Source organism: Cygnus atratus, chromosome 1 (assembly GCF_013377495.2).
Source record: "Cygnus atratus isolate AKBS03 ecotype Queensland, Australia chromosome 1, CAtr_DNAZoo_HiC_assembly, whole genome shotgun sequence".
NCBI lineage: Eukaryota > Metazoa > Chordata > Aves > Anseriformes > Anatidae > Cygnus > Cygnus atratus.
Window position 1 is genome coordinate 23,970,509 of NC_066362.1, and position 17,140 is coordinate 23,987,648.

The window sequence follows — 17,140 nt, forward strand, 5'->3', positions numbered from 1 at the left end:
AATGTACGCATCTCTGCTAAGTGTAATTTTCATGGTAACATGTATGAACTGTTGTCCATTTTCTTGGCTTGAAGCTCTGCATATGTAGCTTTCAGGAATGATGGTTTACTTGGGGCTCTGGCAACCTCAAGGAACTAAAGCTGCAAAGCCATCGTGTACTCAAAATGGGAGATGGCCCCAAACAGTGGTGGCATGAGGGACAGCAGAGCATAGCTGGCCGAGGTGTAGCATGTCTGTGCAGCCACTCAAGACTCACAGGAGGTTGGTGAAGTCTGCTGCATGGAAGAAACAAGTACAATAATATGAAGCTAGCTGATGACTGTCAGCTAAATTCTGCAGCAAATCTTAGGTAGTAGGAGTAGGTACAAAGAAAATGGTTGCAACTGCAGTGACAACCTCAATCTCAGAGGAGACAGTTTGTATTGGGGTATGATATTTACTGCATTTAGGACAAACAGTTTTCTTTGCTAGTGGGGCATACTCTGTGTAAGGTTAAGAATGTATTATTACAACAAAGAAAAATTTCTGTAGTTGCTATGAGAAATTTCTAAATAGTTAACTTTTTTTTTCTGTTTCTTTGTCTTTTGATTCTTATGTCCAACAAACTAGGAAGGTTTTATTTTTTTTCTTATGAAATATTTGGTCCCCGTCACTATTGAAATACTTGTTTTTCTTTCCCTCTCATGTGGCCAATGTGGACTTTTTGGAAGCTGACCTCATTTCTGTATCTTGGTGGTCAGCGCGATGTGCTTAAATTTTTCACAAAAATTAGACTTGTCTTTGCTACCTGTGCCTTTTGTTCCCAACCCTCTACTCCCTGAAGAAAACCAATGCTTAAGCTCTCTGTTTCTAATGAAACATTTTACAGTCCTGTCTAAGAATCTTGAATGTTTCTCCCTGGATGATGAAAATATTTTAAGTTTCTGACTTAATGATGCAGAAACTATTTCTTATCTGGAAGGAAAAGTGGAATTGAATGACCATTACATTATTGGTAGTGTTTCTGGTTTTTAAATAAGTGGCAGGCTAATAAGATAAATGCCATGTTGCGCTTGCTTGATTATAAAGAATGGGAAACTTGTATGGTAAATGTATCTGGTTTTGTAAATCTAATATTTGATTCTGAGGTGTTCAGTTGTTGCACAATGGGTATGTACACACAGTAGTCTGATTTGAGTGATAGCAAGCAGACTCCTTAAAGACACTGTTTTACTTGGAATAAATTCAGCTTTAAGAAAATAAAAAAACACAACAACAACAAAAAACTGCTAAGGTTGCTAAGTGACAGCAAAATATTTATCCATTATTTAGAAAATGATAGCAGTTTAAGCAATGAATAGTAGAGGAGAGCATATATTGTGTGCCACCCATGTACTGTATAGGGCCGTTGCTGTACGCTGTGGAGACCCACATAATTCAGCTGGGTAACCACAGCTATCATCCCTGTTTTAGTTCTGAGAGTCTCTAATACTGTTTACTTGGTCTTACTCCTCAGAAGACCATCTCCTGAGTAATTCACTAAAAATAATCACTCTCTGTCTCTGCTCTAAACCACAGGTGATGTTCTTGTTTGTGAAGACAGCTACTGGAAGGGGAAGCAGGATGGAGGAGAAGGAGGGGAAATGGGGGTGAGGATCACTGTTTGTAACTGGCTATTTGCCTTGTGGGGTTACTTTCGTCATGGAGGTAAGATTAAGTTCTTTAGCAGCCGATGATGTGGCACAGACGTTTGTTGTTTTAGAAGGAGAGGGTAATGATAGGCCTGGCCTCAGGCTGTGGGCCAGGCCTGTGACTCTCATGGAGGAAGTGTGCGTGTGTCTTTCCAGAGACCAACCCTGTGGGTAAAACCCTCCCCACCACCAACATGAGTTGTGGTGAGAAGCTGGGATGAAGGCTGGGGTGGCTCAAGATCTTGGTAGTGAGAGGAGTTCGAGTCTTGTTAGAAGCTTTGTTTACATGTCTGAGGCTCCTTTGGAAAGCAGTCGCTGTGGTAGGTTGACCAGTACCCCACAAAGCTGAGCTGAGAGACCCTGCAGAGGAGGCCCTGGAACGGGGTCCCTGAGTTTGAGATCCTGCTGTGGTCGGAGGATTTGGGAAGGCGGGTGGGGACTAGGGGACTGGTGGTGAGATCACTTAACCAGCTACCTCTCATCGCAGAGTGAAAACATGTGAAACAAAATCTTAAAATAAAACCAATAAAAATAGTCCATGCAAAACACATGCATTCTTATTTTATTGGTGTGTGTGGAGCTCTGGTTGTAAACTTGCTTTGATGTGTGAGTGGACTTCTTAAATGTGTGGGGCCTTGAACATGTGATCTCTTTGAATTGCTATTAAATCATTTGTAATAGATTTTATTTATCATCCTAGAGTTGTTCGTGAAGGGTCACTGTAAGAGGATTTGGCTGTTATCTTCTCATCTTCTTGGTTTTGGTTGAAGGTATGGGCAATGGGGCTAATTATTCTTCAGCAAAGCTCAGTTAATGGAATCAAAAAGTTAGTCCTTGGCATGATTTCCACAAGTCTGGCAGGACAAGAAGCAAAGTTATATTTGAAAAAGTGAGAAGTTGGGTGAAAAAGGACCTTATTCTTCATTAACTTCTGTTCTTTCAGGAAATATATATTTTTCACTTGACTGAAATAAAGGGGGGAAGCAGCTTTTTGAGTAAAGGATCATCAGGTTATTTATTTACCACTCTTCTCTGGTCTCAAAATGTATACTTTTAGCTAAATTTGTCCAATAATTATTATTATTATTATTATTTTTCAGGAGGGACATATGTAATCTTTATTTCTATAGTTCCTACATGTTGCAACTGATAATTTACAGAGTGGTTCTTTGGTTGGCTCCTCCCTATCCCTTGTTTTTTGTAGTCTGTGTAAGAAATTTTTTATCTAGCTCTGTTTATAATTGCAGTCATCACCTTCTGCTGTTTTCCTAAAATACCAATATGGTCTGAGAAAGGGTAATTTACGTTGTAGCTTGGGAGCGGAGAAGCAGAAATACTGTAGCTTGCGTTAAGGTCACGGGCTTACTGATCCTCAGGCAATTGGAAGTTCTGGGTGTGAAGACCTTTAATATGTGGTTATTTCCTTGCTATATTTCTAAAACTGCCACAAGGTGGCAATGGTTCAGAGTGTTATTTCTCCTGTGCCAGCTCTTTGGTTTTCTGTATTTTTTAGAGAACAGGGTCAGCTGCAGGCTGTGGCCTGGCGCATGGCAGGAGGCTGCAGGTGGCTGACACAAGGCAGTTCTCTTGCTTTTTAAGTCTGGAGGATAAAGTTTTGTGGGGGGTGGCTGCCGTGTGACTTAGGTCTTTGCCAGCTGCTGTTGGCCACATACATTTAGGGCAGTACTGAGTTGATCTGTGTGCACTTCGCTGGTGGGAAGCAGATAAAAATGCCCTAAATTTAGCATCAAATCCTGTGAAGCTAGGATTTTCTTTTTTCTTTCCTTTTTTCTTTCAAACAGAAGGTAAAATGTTACTCTTACAAATCCATATATGCTTGAGTTTTCCTTTAAAATGTTGTTGTTTATTGGTTAATGAAGTAAAAGGTGTAACATTGGAACAACTCCCTAAACTGCTAGATCTGTTTGAAATACAAGTTCTGATAAAAATAACATTAAAGCCTCCATTTGTAAGATCCATTTATTGAATTTGTTAAAGTTACGAGTGCAGATAAAAACAGGAATGCCTCTAGGTTTTCATACTCAAGTTTCGCTTTAGAAGGAATAAAGCATCTAAAATAAATCTTTAATTCTGTAAGAGGAATATATGGGGATATATAACGTGTCTTTGAGTTGCTAAATGCAAGGTAAGAATTTTTTAATAGGTAATTGCATGAGACTGTTTTGATACCTTTATATTACTCTGTGCATTATGAAAAGTGAAATTGTTACTGCAACTTGAAAAAAATACTCTAAATAGCTCTAAGAAGTTTGTTCTGTCTTAAATATACATTTTAATTCTTTGATAGTCTCTTGCAGTTAGCAGATATGAACAGAAAAAAAAATTAAACTTTTGCAAAAGGCACATTGTATGGAAGGGAAGAGAAACTTTTCTGTTGCATGGTTGCAATAAAGAAAAAAGTTTTACGGTGGTTAATTTTTTTTTCCCAGAAAGCTGACTTTGCTTATCTTCAACTCATCCTGCAGAATGCAATCAAACCTGGTATTCTGAGTCACTGGAATTTAGTTATACGTTCTCCCGTGAAGCAGCAGCAGTAATTTAAGAAGTATCATGCAGAGTTATGACAACAGATTTCATACCACTGAGAATGCAAAATCCAAATAAAGCATACAAACCTGAAGCAGGTTGATGGGATGTGACAGAATCAGTGAGGCTTTACTGCATGCTTCAGGTGATGGTCTGAGTTCAGTTTTGTGTTTGGGGGGACATGTAGTAATGTTAAAATACTTTCTTGTTTTCTTGTGCTTTTTTAATTATTTTTGCTGTTCATGACTCTTTGTGTTAGTATTAAAATGTGGGCGTACAGACATTGACAGTAAAGATGTAAAGAAGTACTTATGAGGGACAGAATGCGAAGGTCTGTCATGCGTGGACTTGTGCAGATATCCTTGGTGTCCTCATCTCTCTTCAGTTGTTGACCAAGATGGACAACTTCAAAGTAACTCAGCTGTGGAGTAGTTGAGCTGTTAGCCTGTGTCCAGGAGTTGGGATGTCACAGAATCACAGAATGGTTTAGGTTGGAAGAGACCTTAAAGACCATCTAGTTCCAACCCCTCTGCCATGGGCAGGGACACCTCCCCCTAGACCAGGTTGCCCAGAGCCACATCCAACAAAGTATTTAAAGTCTTGAACACCTCCAGGGATGGGGCATCCGCAGCTTCTCTGGGCAACCTGTTCCAGCACCTCACCACCATCACAGTAAAGAATTTCTTCTGAATATCTAATCTAACATCTTCCACAGACGCTTTTTTCTCGTTGTTGCTATTATGATTCTAACACAAGCTACTTCTACTCTAAGCTTATGTTTTGTAGACACATTTGGCTGCAAATTGAATTGTGTTAATAAATGCATTAAAAATGACCACCACCAACAAAAAAGTGAGAATTCACTGTGGAGTCAATATTCTGTCAAATGAAAAAACAGAGGACCTGTATGCTACAGTGGGCTACTATAAATGATTCTGTCTTCGCAGTTAGCACAAGTGTGTCTTTACATATGACAGTATATGGGACCTGTAAAATACACTTCAGATTGTTCTTAGTGCAAAGTGTAGCTCTTCATATTTTTCCACTGGAATTAATATTTTTTAGCTTTGCAGAAGAACTTTATTCCCTACACATTCAGATTTCATACTAGAACATCAGTAATTTAAGAAATGTACAATAGTCCTCAAATGCCATTCAATCCCTAGAATTACTTACTACCTGAAATAATGAATATGAAAACCATATATAAATATTTTAAAGGCATTTCAGTTTGCTGAACTATGATGGTTAGAAATGAGAAAGTCAGAATTAAATTTATATTTCATTGCCTTATTCATAATGTTTTTGTTTGATTTGTGGGTAATAGACAAGCAAATCACCTAAAGAATGAAGTCTGCAAGCATGAAAACACATTTCCATAATTGATTTGGCAGGAAGCCCACGTGTTTGAGCGGCAGAGCTGTGAATATTCCATAGGATGAAGGAGCTGGGAGCCTAGCAGGGGTGAACCGGCTGTGGGAAGGGTCAGTTCTGTCTCGAGTCCCCTACGAGAACAAATGTGTGTTTACCTTTGAACGAAAAGCTCGAAACGTCTTTAATGATTTACATTTGCTGACGTCTCAGCTTGTCTAGTATCTTCAGAAGATGGGAGAAGAATAAGGGGAGTTGAATGAAAGGAAAGACCTGTCCTGCATATCTGGGAATAAAGTTTGGTTGCCATTAAAGCAGTTAACCTTTGCAGTGCAGATTGTGCACAAGGAATGGATATGTCGGATGGGTGGATAGATGCCTTTTTTGTGTATGTGAGACATAATACCAGTACTCCTCACACTGGTTTTTAGCTAGCAGTGGTGCACACTGGCAAGCCGTCAGCGCTGGTGTGCTGTTCTCAAGAGAAACTTCTTCAGGTCACAGCAACCTCTGCTGAAGTTTGCTTACCTCAGGGGGAGGCCTTTTCTTGCTTAGGGGTTTCCTGGGGCTTGTTCTGCACTGCTAGTTGTTTAGTTAAGATGACGAACAGAACTATCATCTACTTTCAACTAGTTCATTTTTTTTTTCCAAAGGCATGGTTTTTGTCCTTGCATTACTACTCACTGCATTTCACCATTTTTTTTCAGAGGATTTCTCATATTGTTTAGATGATATCTGGACTATTGTTTTCTGTGAAAGTAGAACAGCTTTTGGTTTTGCATTTAATTTAGACACAATTTTCCAGTAAATTGCTATGTTTCATAGAAACCCATAAATTGGAAAACTTTATGCATGACGAAAATTCTCCTTTGATATGAAGGATCTCCTTTGATATGAAGGTTGTCCAAGATAGGCACATCATGAGGATAGCAGTAATTTTGTTAATCCTTTAACAGTGTTGTAGTTTAAATGGCTTCAAAGCATTGATACTAGAGACCTGGAGGCCTAAAGTTCCCAAACTTCCTGCAGGTGTTGAAAAGTTCTGTAAGAAACAATGACACTGTGGAGGTAATGCTATTTATTGCAGGTTAGCCAATACAAATCGAACATTTTGCCCTCTGGAAAAAATATTTTCAACTTCTGGCTATACATTTATTTATTTTGACTAAGCAAAATATGGGAAAGATGAATAAGGTTTTCAGCGAGTTGTGATTGAATTTTTATAATGTGAAATTTAAAGTTCAGAAATACTGAAACAAAGGCTTTATATTAATTTTTAAATTCTGGGAAAGCAAAACAACTTTTTAATTGTTGCTTGGTTATATTATTAGTGGCAGTCCCATTTGGTGTGACATTCTAACGTCTCATGAATTTGATGAGGAGAAATATCTTACAGAATATTTCAAGAGTTATTTTGAAACTTGGTAGAAGGCCTGTGTCAGGATCCCTAGAGAGCTTTCAGATTTTGCTTTTTCCCATAACATTAAACTCTAATAAAATGTCTTGACTGCAATGTTTAGTCACGTAATATTCTCTGTTAAGGGTCTGTTTTCAAATGCACTCAGCTGGGATATGAAATCCACCGAATGAGACTTGGTATCTGTTTTGGAGACTCGTGGCTGCTGTTCCCCCAGGTTATTTATTTGACCTGGTTCGTGGTGGTGTAACATCAGTGCCCAAAAGTGCATGTATTTCATAATGAGCATGGTTAGTCCATTTTCTTCACGGGGAGCATACTTGTTAGAGATACTGATGGTAGTACTTGAATCACTTCAAAATATGGAAGCATCTCCATTGTTTTTCAGTTGGAGCTGGCTGGCTGTCGAGCCCCTGACTTTTTTCCACTGTCCACAGCTTCCAAGAGAGTATAACCCTGCATATTTTTATTTTGAGGCTGACTCCATTTATAACTGTTTTCCTTCCCTTCTTTGTCTTACATAGCTCAATAAACAACAGCTACAGACTCTAAAGGAACGTTTCCAGGCCTTTTTGAATGGAGAGACACAAATTGTAGCAGATGAAGCATTCTGCAATGCTGTGCGAAGTTACTATGAGGTAAGTTGTATGCTTTGTTTTCTGTATTGTTTAAAAAAAGTTCATAGGATCTCTTTTAGTGCATATATAAGAAAAGGAATTTTAAGTTTCAAAAGCTGTGAACTTACACACCTTCTAGAAACATTTTCTTCCTACTCCAGCTTTGCTGCTTTAGAAGTTGAAATCCACCGTCTGGGCACAAGAGATAAACTAAACTGGAAAATATCCACTCAGTTTGAAGAAGGAGGAAAAAAAAAGACAAAATGAAAAACCCCTGGTGCTAAAAATCTTTCTGGCAGTGTTTGATACAACCAGGCACTGCTATCTTTATCTCCATATGTCTGAGTTACCTCTTTTAATCAGCGCTTCAGTTGTAAGTTACCATCTTGAGAAATGCATCTTCTGATTTCTAGTTACTGTGCAGAATTCTTGGGAGAGGAGCTGCCTGTTCCCTTCCCAAAGCAGCAAAGCTTTCAGCATGGTTGGGCCAATTCTCACCTTCTGTTGTGGCTTCCCAGGGATGTTCTGTGACTACCTCCACCAGTGCAGATCTTTAGATGTTTTTAATTGCCTAAGGCATAGGTGCTGTTCCAGACTAAGAGGACAGTTCACTGTCCTCTTTGTTACATCAAGAGCATATGGCTGGAGAATTTATTTCTTGCTGTTAGCAAAAGGTACTGTAAATTCATTTGTCTAATGCAACTCAAACTTGCTCAATGAATCACAAGGACTGTGTATTAAACCTGTCTTTATTTTGAAGGGCATTCCAGTATATTTCACTCTACCACATCTTTAGGAATGGACAAATGGGCTCTCTGTCATACAGAAATATGAAAAATCAGCATGGCTTTCTCCAGGTCATGGTCTGATCAGTGGTAATTGCAATGAAGAAAATCTTGTAAAAGAACTCGTGGAAAAGATTGGAATGGGTCTGATGGAGTTACAAGTCTATGGGTGAAACATGAGAATATAAATGTTCGTGAGGTTCTGTGTAGGGTGCAAGAATGGTATCGGAGTTCTTAGAAAGTAATCCTTTTTTTCTATATAACTGATGCAGAAGCCAAGGTTGGGAAGGAGGACAGTTTGGAAGATTGTGCATTATAAGGTTTAGCTAGTTAGCTGCCCAGCAGTAGGTTTTGGAGGAGTGGCATGTTTCAAGATGCTAAACATGTAGGAGAATTGAAATAATAATCTTCTTTCTTTAAAGAAGCTGTGTAAGAAGTTCGATGTGTTGGAGGAAGTAACCTGCTTTTTGGAAAGGGCGTGTTAGTGAATAAAAATGATTTTAAAATAAATGCTTAAACAGTAACTGTCCAGATATTCTCATTAACAAGAGGCTGAAAGTAAATCTTATTTGGACTCATGAGGAACCAACGTTTTAGTTAAAAGTTGTACTTAATAATCGTAGAATCATATAATCATTCAGTTTGGAAAAGACTTCTAAGATCATCTAGTCCAACCTTTAACTTAGTACTGCCAAGTCCACCTCTAAGCCATGCTACTAAGCGCTACATCTAAACATCTTTTAAAGACCTCCAGGGGTGGTGACTCAACCACTTCCCTGGGCAGCCTATTCCAATGCCACACAACCCTTTCAGTGAAGAAACTTCTTCAGATATATAATCTAAACCTTACCTGGCATAACTTGAGGCCATTTCCCTTCATCTTATCACTTGGTGCTTGGGAAAAGAGCCCTATCCCCACCTTGCTACAACCTCCTTTAAGATAATTGTAAAGTACAATAAGGTCTCACGTGAGTCTCATCTTCTCCAGACTAAACAACCCCAGCTCCCTCAGCCACTCTTCATAGGACTTGTTCTCCAGACCCTTCATGAGCATCGTTGTCCTTCTCTGGATGTGTTCCAGCACCTCGATGTCCTTCCTGTAGTGAGGGGCCCAAAACTGAACACAGGACTCAAGGTGCGTCCTCACCAGAGCTGAGTACAGAAGAACAATCACTTCCCTAGTCCTGCTGGCCACCCTGTTTCTGATACAAGCCAGGATGCTGTTGGCCTTCTTGGCCAGCTGAGCACACTGCTGGCTCATATTCAGGTCCCTTTCTGCCAGGCAGCTTTCCAGCCACTCATCTCCCAGGCTGTAGCACTGGTTGGGGTTGTTGTGCCCCAGGTGCAGGACCCGGCACTTGGCCTTGTTGGACTTCATACAGTTGGCCTAGGTTCATCGGTCCAGCCTATCCAGATCCTCCTGCAGAGCCTTCCTACCCTCGAGCAGATCAACACATGCACCTAACTTGGTGTCACTTGCAAACTTAATGAGGGTGCACTCAATTCCCTTGTCCAGATCATTAATAAAGATATTGAAGAGAACTGGCTCTAATATTGAGCCCTGCGGGATACCAGAAGTGACTGGCCTCATAATCTAAGATAGTCCTATAAAAAAAAAAAATCTTAGTAAAATGGAACAGCCAAATTCTTCAGCTGTTTTCAAACATTCACACCACTTTTCATTCTCCACACAAATGTTCTAGATAACCTGCTTTAAACAAAGGCTTCCAATGATCTTGGTATTATTATCAAAACTGCTACGACCCCTACACTGGTGGGATCTTGAACCAGTATTAATACACAGTGAGCCATCTGCCAGCCATAAGTAGATGCACTGTAGTCTCTTTTTTAATTCCACAAATTCTATTTTTTCCCAGACATTTGCTTCCAGACTTTCTCAGCAATTCCAATTTCCAGTTGTGCAGATTGAGCTGGCGTTTCCAAGTAATTTTTAATTCCTTATCAGGTTTGTGGTAGATAGTCACCAGTATGCAATGTTAGATTTAATGAACATCGCAACAGTGGAATCCAGCTGGCTAGGAGGCTTGATTCAAGCTAGTGCTCTTCTTTCTCAGTGCGCTTTAATCAGCTTCTGTACATCTAACCACATATTTTTCTTATTATCACTTGTTTGTCTCTTGTACCCTTTTCATTTGCTTTGTTTTCCATTTGTTGAAAATATTAAGCTCTACCACTTTGTGTGTTCAGCTAATGCTGTACTCTGATGCTTCCTCATCTGTATGTCTTCCACATGTGATCCAGCACATCTCCTGTCTCGTGACGTTTGTCAGTAGCTTGAATTATGGACATCTTGCTTGTTTCTGCCATGCAGCATCTCATCAGCTTCAGTATTAAATTCCTTATACTTTAGTTGCTGAGCTACAGTTCAATTTTATCTGACATGGAAGGAAACAAATACGTGGTCTGCACAGTAATTATTTTACTCTGAAAATGATTAATTTCCCTTTAATCTTATGCAGTAGTCATGGTTTGAGACTTATTACTATATTGCTTGCAAAGCCAGGCTAGTCTCATTACTGTAGGTGGTTTTCTGCACCCAATTCTTTAACTTTGAATGTGAAGGAGAAGGTTTGATTTGGGTATATGACATAAATCCTGTATCACTAGTTCCGGCTGATTCAAGTCATTAAAACTGTTTATAATTACTGATCCTCAGGATTTTTTCCTCTTTCAGAATATAGGAATAAGTCCCTAGGAGTTAGGAACTTATTGTAGCTCAGTCTTTGATTTATTTTCCAGAAGTATTTGCTGAAAGAGTAATTTATTAAATAAATAAATACATATCAATTTCAGTATCAACTTCTCTGTGTTATAAGAGTCAAGACTGTGTTGAAATCATGCTCAGGAATACTTGGGAAGGTCAACTCTGGCTAGTTTTGCTTTATCCTCCAATGTTGTTTTTTCTAATGTAGTTGTGGCTTTTAAGACTTTCTATTAATATTCTGGCATTGTTTTCCATTTATTGTGAAATTCAAATAAGAAAACGATTCATAGGAGAAGTTGCATCAACTTTTCTTTAATCCTCCATAAGTGGTTATTTTCCTGTTCTGTGTAATTCTCTCACCCCTTCCCCCAGCCCCATGCCATCTTTTTTTGTTTCTCTGAAATTTAGCATGATTGCTTTCCATGTGTGTGTGTGTAATTAAGATATTTTCTCTTCCCTCTTCCTTTTTTTTTTTTTTTAGAGAAGGTAAAGAAATGTTTAAAATTGTTTCTGTAATCATTCAGAATTAGCATCGTTGTCTTTTTTTTCATTTTCTTTTTGTGTGTGTGTGTGTGTGGAAAATTCCATTACAGACATCGAGCCAGATTCTAATCAGCAGAAAATCAGTTGTTGGTGATGCTTTTTGGATAAAGAGAGAAATTCAATCATATGGCACTTTATTATGAGTAATTATATTGGACACACTGCTAAGTGTAAAATTAAGTGAGAGAGGAATTTATGAAATGAAGTATTTCTTTGCATATTTTGATCCATTTTTTTAAAGATATAAAGTAGTAGATATACTTTCATATTCTTGCATGTTCTTTCATAAAGGTTGTAAAATAATAAGTTAAAAAAAAAAATAAGTTATATACATACCTGTCAAACTTTTACAGTATTGATTCTTCAGTCTTGAAGGTATGTAGTCTTAGGTATGAGTAATGTTCTAATGAATATTTGAAATAGCGTAAATGCTTATTCAATATTATATGATTGCATGCCCTTAGGTTATCAACTCTCTGCTTAAAGCGTTATGCAGCTGCATGAAATTATATGCACTGATGTTTTTCCTGTTTTCTTGCTTCTTCATTTTAAGTATGTGGTTCCAAGCCATAATTACTGCATGCTGGTTAAATCTGAATGCTAAATGCAGGTTCTGTAGCAGTTAGCACTGAGGGTTTTTCAGAATTTAAAATCAGACCTAGTTTGACTGTACGTATTGGCCTGTGATCATATTTAACTTAATTTCTTTTTAAACTCAGATGTTATAGTCCTTGGCAAATTAAATCGTTGTCTGCTGCAGTCAGGCAGTAGGAAAGAACTGAGGTGTGGCCATTAGCTGGAGATCGATGAATCACGAGATGGGTGTGCAAACCTAGCTAAGGGTCTGTAATCCCTGCAGGAAGCTTGGGAGGATTAAAGAAAAAAAAAAAAGGTAGTCTGAAAGTAGAAAACTACCAAAATCACCAAGAAAGAGCAGAGGTCCCAGGTCTAGAGCTTTCTAAGTGATAAGAGAAGGGAGGTCCCTTCCCTTCCCTTTGAGTTTTTAAGATCTGCAGAGAAAGAGAATGAAAGAAAATTATATATAAATAATCCCGTCTGCATCTACCAGTGTAGATACACCTGTGATAACATCACTACCTCTTTATTTTGACGAAACTATGTGGACGCTTAGAGGAATCATGAAAATGCCTTTCTTCCTTTAACACAAGAGTGGTTGTTTGACCCATAACGGAAGCCTGTGGTAATGTGACAAAAACATTGAATATTCTTTGCATTTATCCGTAGAAAAGGATGAATCATGTTTGTTAGAGCTTTTTTGTTTGTTTGTATTTGTTGTGAAGGCATTCAGGTGTTGAGATTGGAAAAAAATGAGGATTTTTGTAAAGGCAGGAGTGAAGCAGTGATGCCATTTCTGCCTATAATTATGGAAAAAAATGTTCTGAATGTTCTTGTATGTATGTCAAAGAAGTGAGGGGCAAAAGTATTTCAGCAATGAAACTGCAGAAACGAAGTAGCTTCCTGAACCAAGTAGTGTTTTGGCTGCTTTTATGGCTTAATATCAGCTATTTTAGGTACATAGTTTTCATTCCAGGCAACAAATGGCATAGTTGGTCCTGATGAATATTTCAGGGATGATGATGACCCTAAAGGAACTAAAAAGCAGTCATTAGAATCAAAACACAGCACACACAAAATAAATAGCAATTAAATGTTAGAACGTTCTGTTTTGATGCTAGCAAGGCAAAATAATGGAATCAGGAGATTAAACATTTATTTAAATACATTAGGATGAAAATTGTAGAAGCGAACGCGATTTTTCATGGCATAAATTCACTGATTTCTGCTTTCATTTGTTTTTCTTGAAAGCCATAATTAGCATGTATATTTAGATATATTGAAAGGCATGGGCTTTTTGCTTTCTTTAGATCCTCTTCAAAACCTGAATATTAGAGCAATGTGGGAGCTATTGGTACTGCCTCATTTGCAGGAAGCAGTTTCCACAGTATCTCTTCTGATGTTAACTTCAGCATGATCTGGTGTTTTGCCTTGTGAGGGAGCCTTTCAACAACAAATACAGTTATCAGCACTTGCACGGTTTCTTTCCAGTTGTTTTAAAACTTTGACAAACTTCAGCTCTGAGTAACGTTGGCGTGAGGGCAGTTATTTCAGAGGGGCTGTTATAGGGCAGTTCTCTGAAAAGCTTCTTAGGCCACCTCCAAGAAGGAGGCACGAAGAAGGTTTATGTAGGTTGTCTGTTCCGTTGAAGAAGCTCCAGTGCCTTCGGTGTTTTGGATCAGCAGCCACAACTGGGTGTGTAATGGAGATGGCTTCAGTGTTAGCAGTCTAATTATGTTCCTTAGAGAGTTAAGGGGAGAGAAGACACAACAAATTAAAACATGCTTTATTTACATGATCTAGACCATTTCTGTGCTCAGGAGAGTTAGTCAGATTGCAGGCTCTGTGGTGCACTGCCTTCACTTTAGAGGCTGCTGTTGTGTTGCTCATGTGTGGAAGGTGTCAGTGATGAAATCCTGGCTTCATGAACAGCTACACCTAACTATATTCTCTGTCTTTTCAAGGGCTGAGTGTCCCATTTTCATTTCCGCTTGCATGGCGTCAGAGGAGCAAAGGATGCACCTGCGCAGAGTGCAATTGCTGGCTGTTGAAGCAGTGTCTGTTCAGTCTCTTTGGACACTGATACTGGTGGATGATCATCGGTAATTTGACTGAGGATGTTGTACAGTTTTCATATTAGCATTACAAATGTAATTAAAGCAGATCTGTATTTCAAACTTCTAAATGAGGTAGTTGAGGGAGGGAGTTCAGTGCATTAATTGTGCCTATCTCAGCTTTGCAAGTGGGTTGTGCGGATAGGAGGAGAGTGAGAAATGGCTCATTGAATTTAAATGAAAAAAAAATTACAGTAATGGCATCCTTATTGTTTATTTTTGACCACTGTTGTTCCAGACAAATAAGGAATACCTTGTAGACCCGACACTGTGCTGCAGAAGTAATTAGTGTTAGGTGGTGAGGTATGTCTCTACTGTAGTGAGCAGCTTGTGACAGTATTTATTTACTTGTTTAACAGGTATACAGAATTTGCCTAATAATCTAAACAAACCAATTAGAAAACCAAGAATGGCTCAAACGGTTATGCAACAGTAAATTTGGTCTCCACTGCTTAATTATTTTTCTCTAAATCCCAGGGCTGTTTTGCTGTGTCTCAAACGAAAACAAAACTTGTCTGGACTTCAGTTTTGCAGAATTAACAGGACATTACTTGGACTATACACATTTTTGTCGATGCTGTTTTCTGAACTGAAAACAAAAGTTTTTTCAGCTAGTCTGATACCTAATAAGACAGGTGACAATATAACATCAGCACTGCAGAAATCTTGAAGGAGATGCTCAAATATTATTCTCTTTTTTAATTTGTAAATCATTATTTGGACGGATTTTTATTTCTTTCACTAGATGATCAAACACTGACAACTCCTGATCTTTTTAACTTAACCCTCCCTCCGTCTTTTCAGTGATATTTAAAAATTAAACCAGGTCTCAGCACAGTGCTGACCTTAAGGCCCTTTGGAAGGGGAAAGACTACTGCAAAATATTTCAATAAGAGATTACACTAATGCCAATGAACTTTCTTTTGCCTTCATAATTGTCATGTCTGTTGCATGCTCCAGTCAGCAGTATCTCAGGGGCTCTCCAAAATAATGGAGAGCAATCGGACACTTTTTTTTTTCTCTTTTCAGCAGTCAAACAAGTGTTCAGCTCATCTCTGACTTGCTTCCTTTCTCCATGACCAGAGGGAAGCATGTAGGTTAATGTCAGTAGCATCTGTTCAAAGTGCCTGAAAACAAGATGAGTGAAAATTTCCACAAGATACCTACAGATTCTGTTTCAGCCAAAGTGATTCCAACCAGTGTCTGTCTCTCTCCACTAAGTAGGTACTGGAATTTTCTTGCATCATTTCGGCAGGTTTCAAGCTTCTATGAGAGATCTACTGTAGAAAGTTGCCATATTTTTCTAAATATCCATTCCACTGAATAACAAGCAGCTAATAGCTAAAGTATTAATTCACCTTAAAAAAATAAATAAATAAACAAACTACCCATGAGTAAACAAATAATAGAGGAGAAAACCTCCTGTTTTCCTGTATCATCATATTGAATTTTTAGGACTCATATTTACTTGGCGTATTATTTCATTTATTCCTAGATTTCTAGATGATGGGGGAAAATAACTGGCATTTGCATATTTTGATTGAGCTTGTCTGTTACCATTTCACTGTGTGATAGAAAGCTTTACCTGTCAAACCCTTAGAGATGTGTGACTTGTCAAAATCTCTTAAACTTTGAAGTAATGTCTTGGAAAAGTGGCATTTTGTTCTTAATACCGAATTGATAATCTCTGAGTAAGCCAATCTAGAGGGAACGTGGCAAAAAGGGATAAAAAAGGTCAGTGAATGCATGGCTGAAATCTACAAGTCGGTAAATGAGACGTGAGGTTTTAAATTCGCACTGATCTCTCTCAACTGCATTTCGTTTCTGTTCTATTACTAATTACAAAGGAAGACAGCAAACGCTTCCATCCCAAGAATTGTGAAAGCAGGATGCAGAGGATGATGTAAATATTTTCTTAGTGATTATTTTCAGGCTTTGATTCATCTACATTTTCCACTATAGGATATTGCTGAAAAGCCAAATTAGAAAATTTAGAGGTTCTTGTCAAGCTTTTGATTTAGTGAAGTAAGCTTTGTAGTGCCATAGAGGTGGCTTTTTCTATTTTATGTTGCCTCAAAGAGATTTTACTCCTCAGAGAGCAAGGAGGTCTCTGCAAAGCTCAATCCAGGCATAATGTTGTTATCCACCTAAGATACTCACTTACCGAGAAACAACATTATTTTAAATGGAGCACATGAGGAGAAATAGATTACCCAGTCTGTTCCAGTTAGTAAATACCTGTGTAGGGTACTGCTAGTGAACTGCAGCTACCTCAGTAAGGAAACTCATCTTTTTTCCACTTGGCCCTGCCATCAAACCATTTTCCCTGGTTTCCTAGTTTAGTTTTTCTTATTAACCTGAGCTCATTGCTTTGCTTGCTGTTTTTCCTTTGTCTTAAGTGAATCTATCTTGTGCCTACTTAGCAAAATAAGAATGCAGACCAAATTACATATTCTTAATCTGTAGTAAATAATTGATATCGACCCTTTATTATGGTCCCTGTTTGGACCTTTCACTTTTCCTGTTTCCAAATGAGGCTTCCACACATGGCCCCAAATCCTGGTGGGTTCCTGATACTTGGTACCACTTTGTTTACTTGTTTAATATGTTTAATTTCTCACACCCAGGGAGGGGATGGTCCTTACTGATGCTAGTGATTGACAGGAACATATTAAGGCTGATGTAAAGAAACGAGGATTCACAAGTGACTGTGCCAGGATAGAAAATACGATGGGCCACGGAACCACATCTGCAAGGCGTTTGGTGCAGATATCT

The 17,140-nt window shown here is 38.5% G+C and overlaps 1 protein-coding gene across 12 annotated transcripts in view; it reads left to right on the forward strand.

Moving 5' to 3' along the window:
* The window catches only part of CADPS2 (calcium dependent secretion activator 2), a 312,131-nt gene that overhangs the window by 56,675 nt on the left and 238,316 nt on the right, over nucleotides 1–17,140 (forward strand). For all 12 annotated transcript variants that reach the window (XM_035559395.1, XM_035559401.1, XM_035559404.1 and 9 more), the window contains exon 2: nucleotides 7,530–7,643. In XM_035559395.1, coding sequence (XP_035415288.1) covers nucleotides 7,530–7,643 — 114 coding nt within the window. The remainder of the gene's footprint in view (nucleotides 1–7,529; nucleotides 7,644–17,140) is intronic.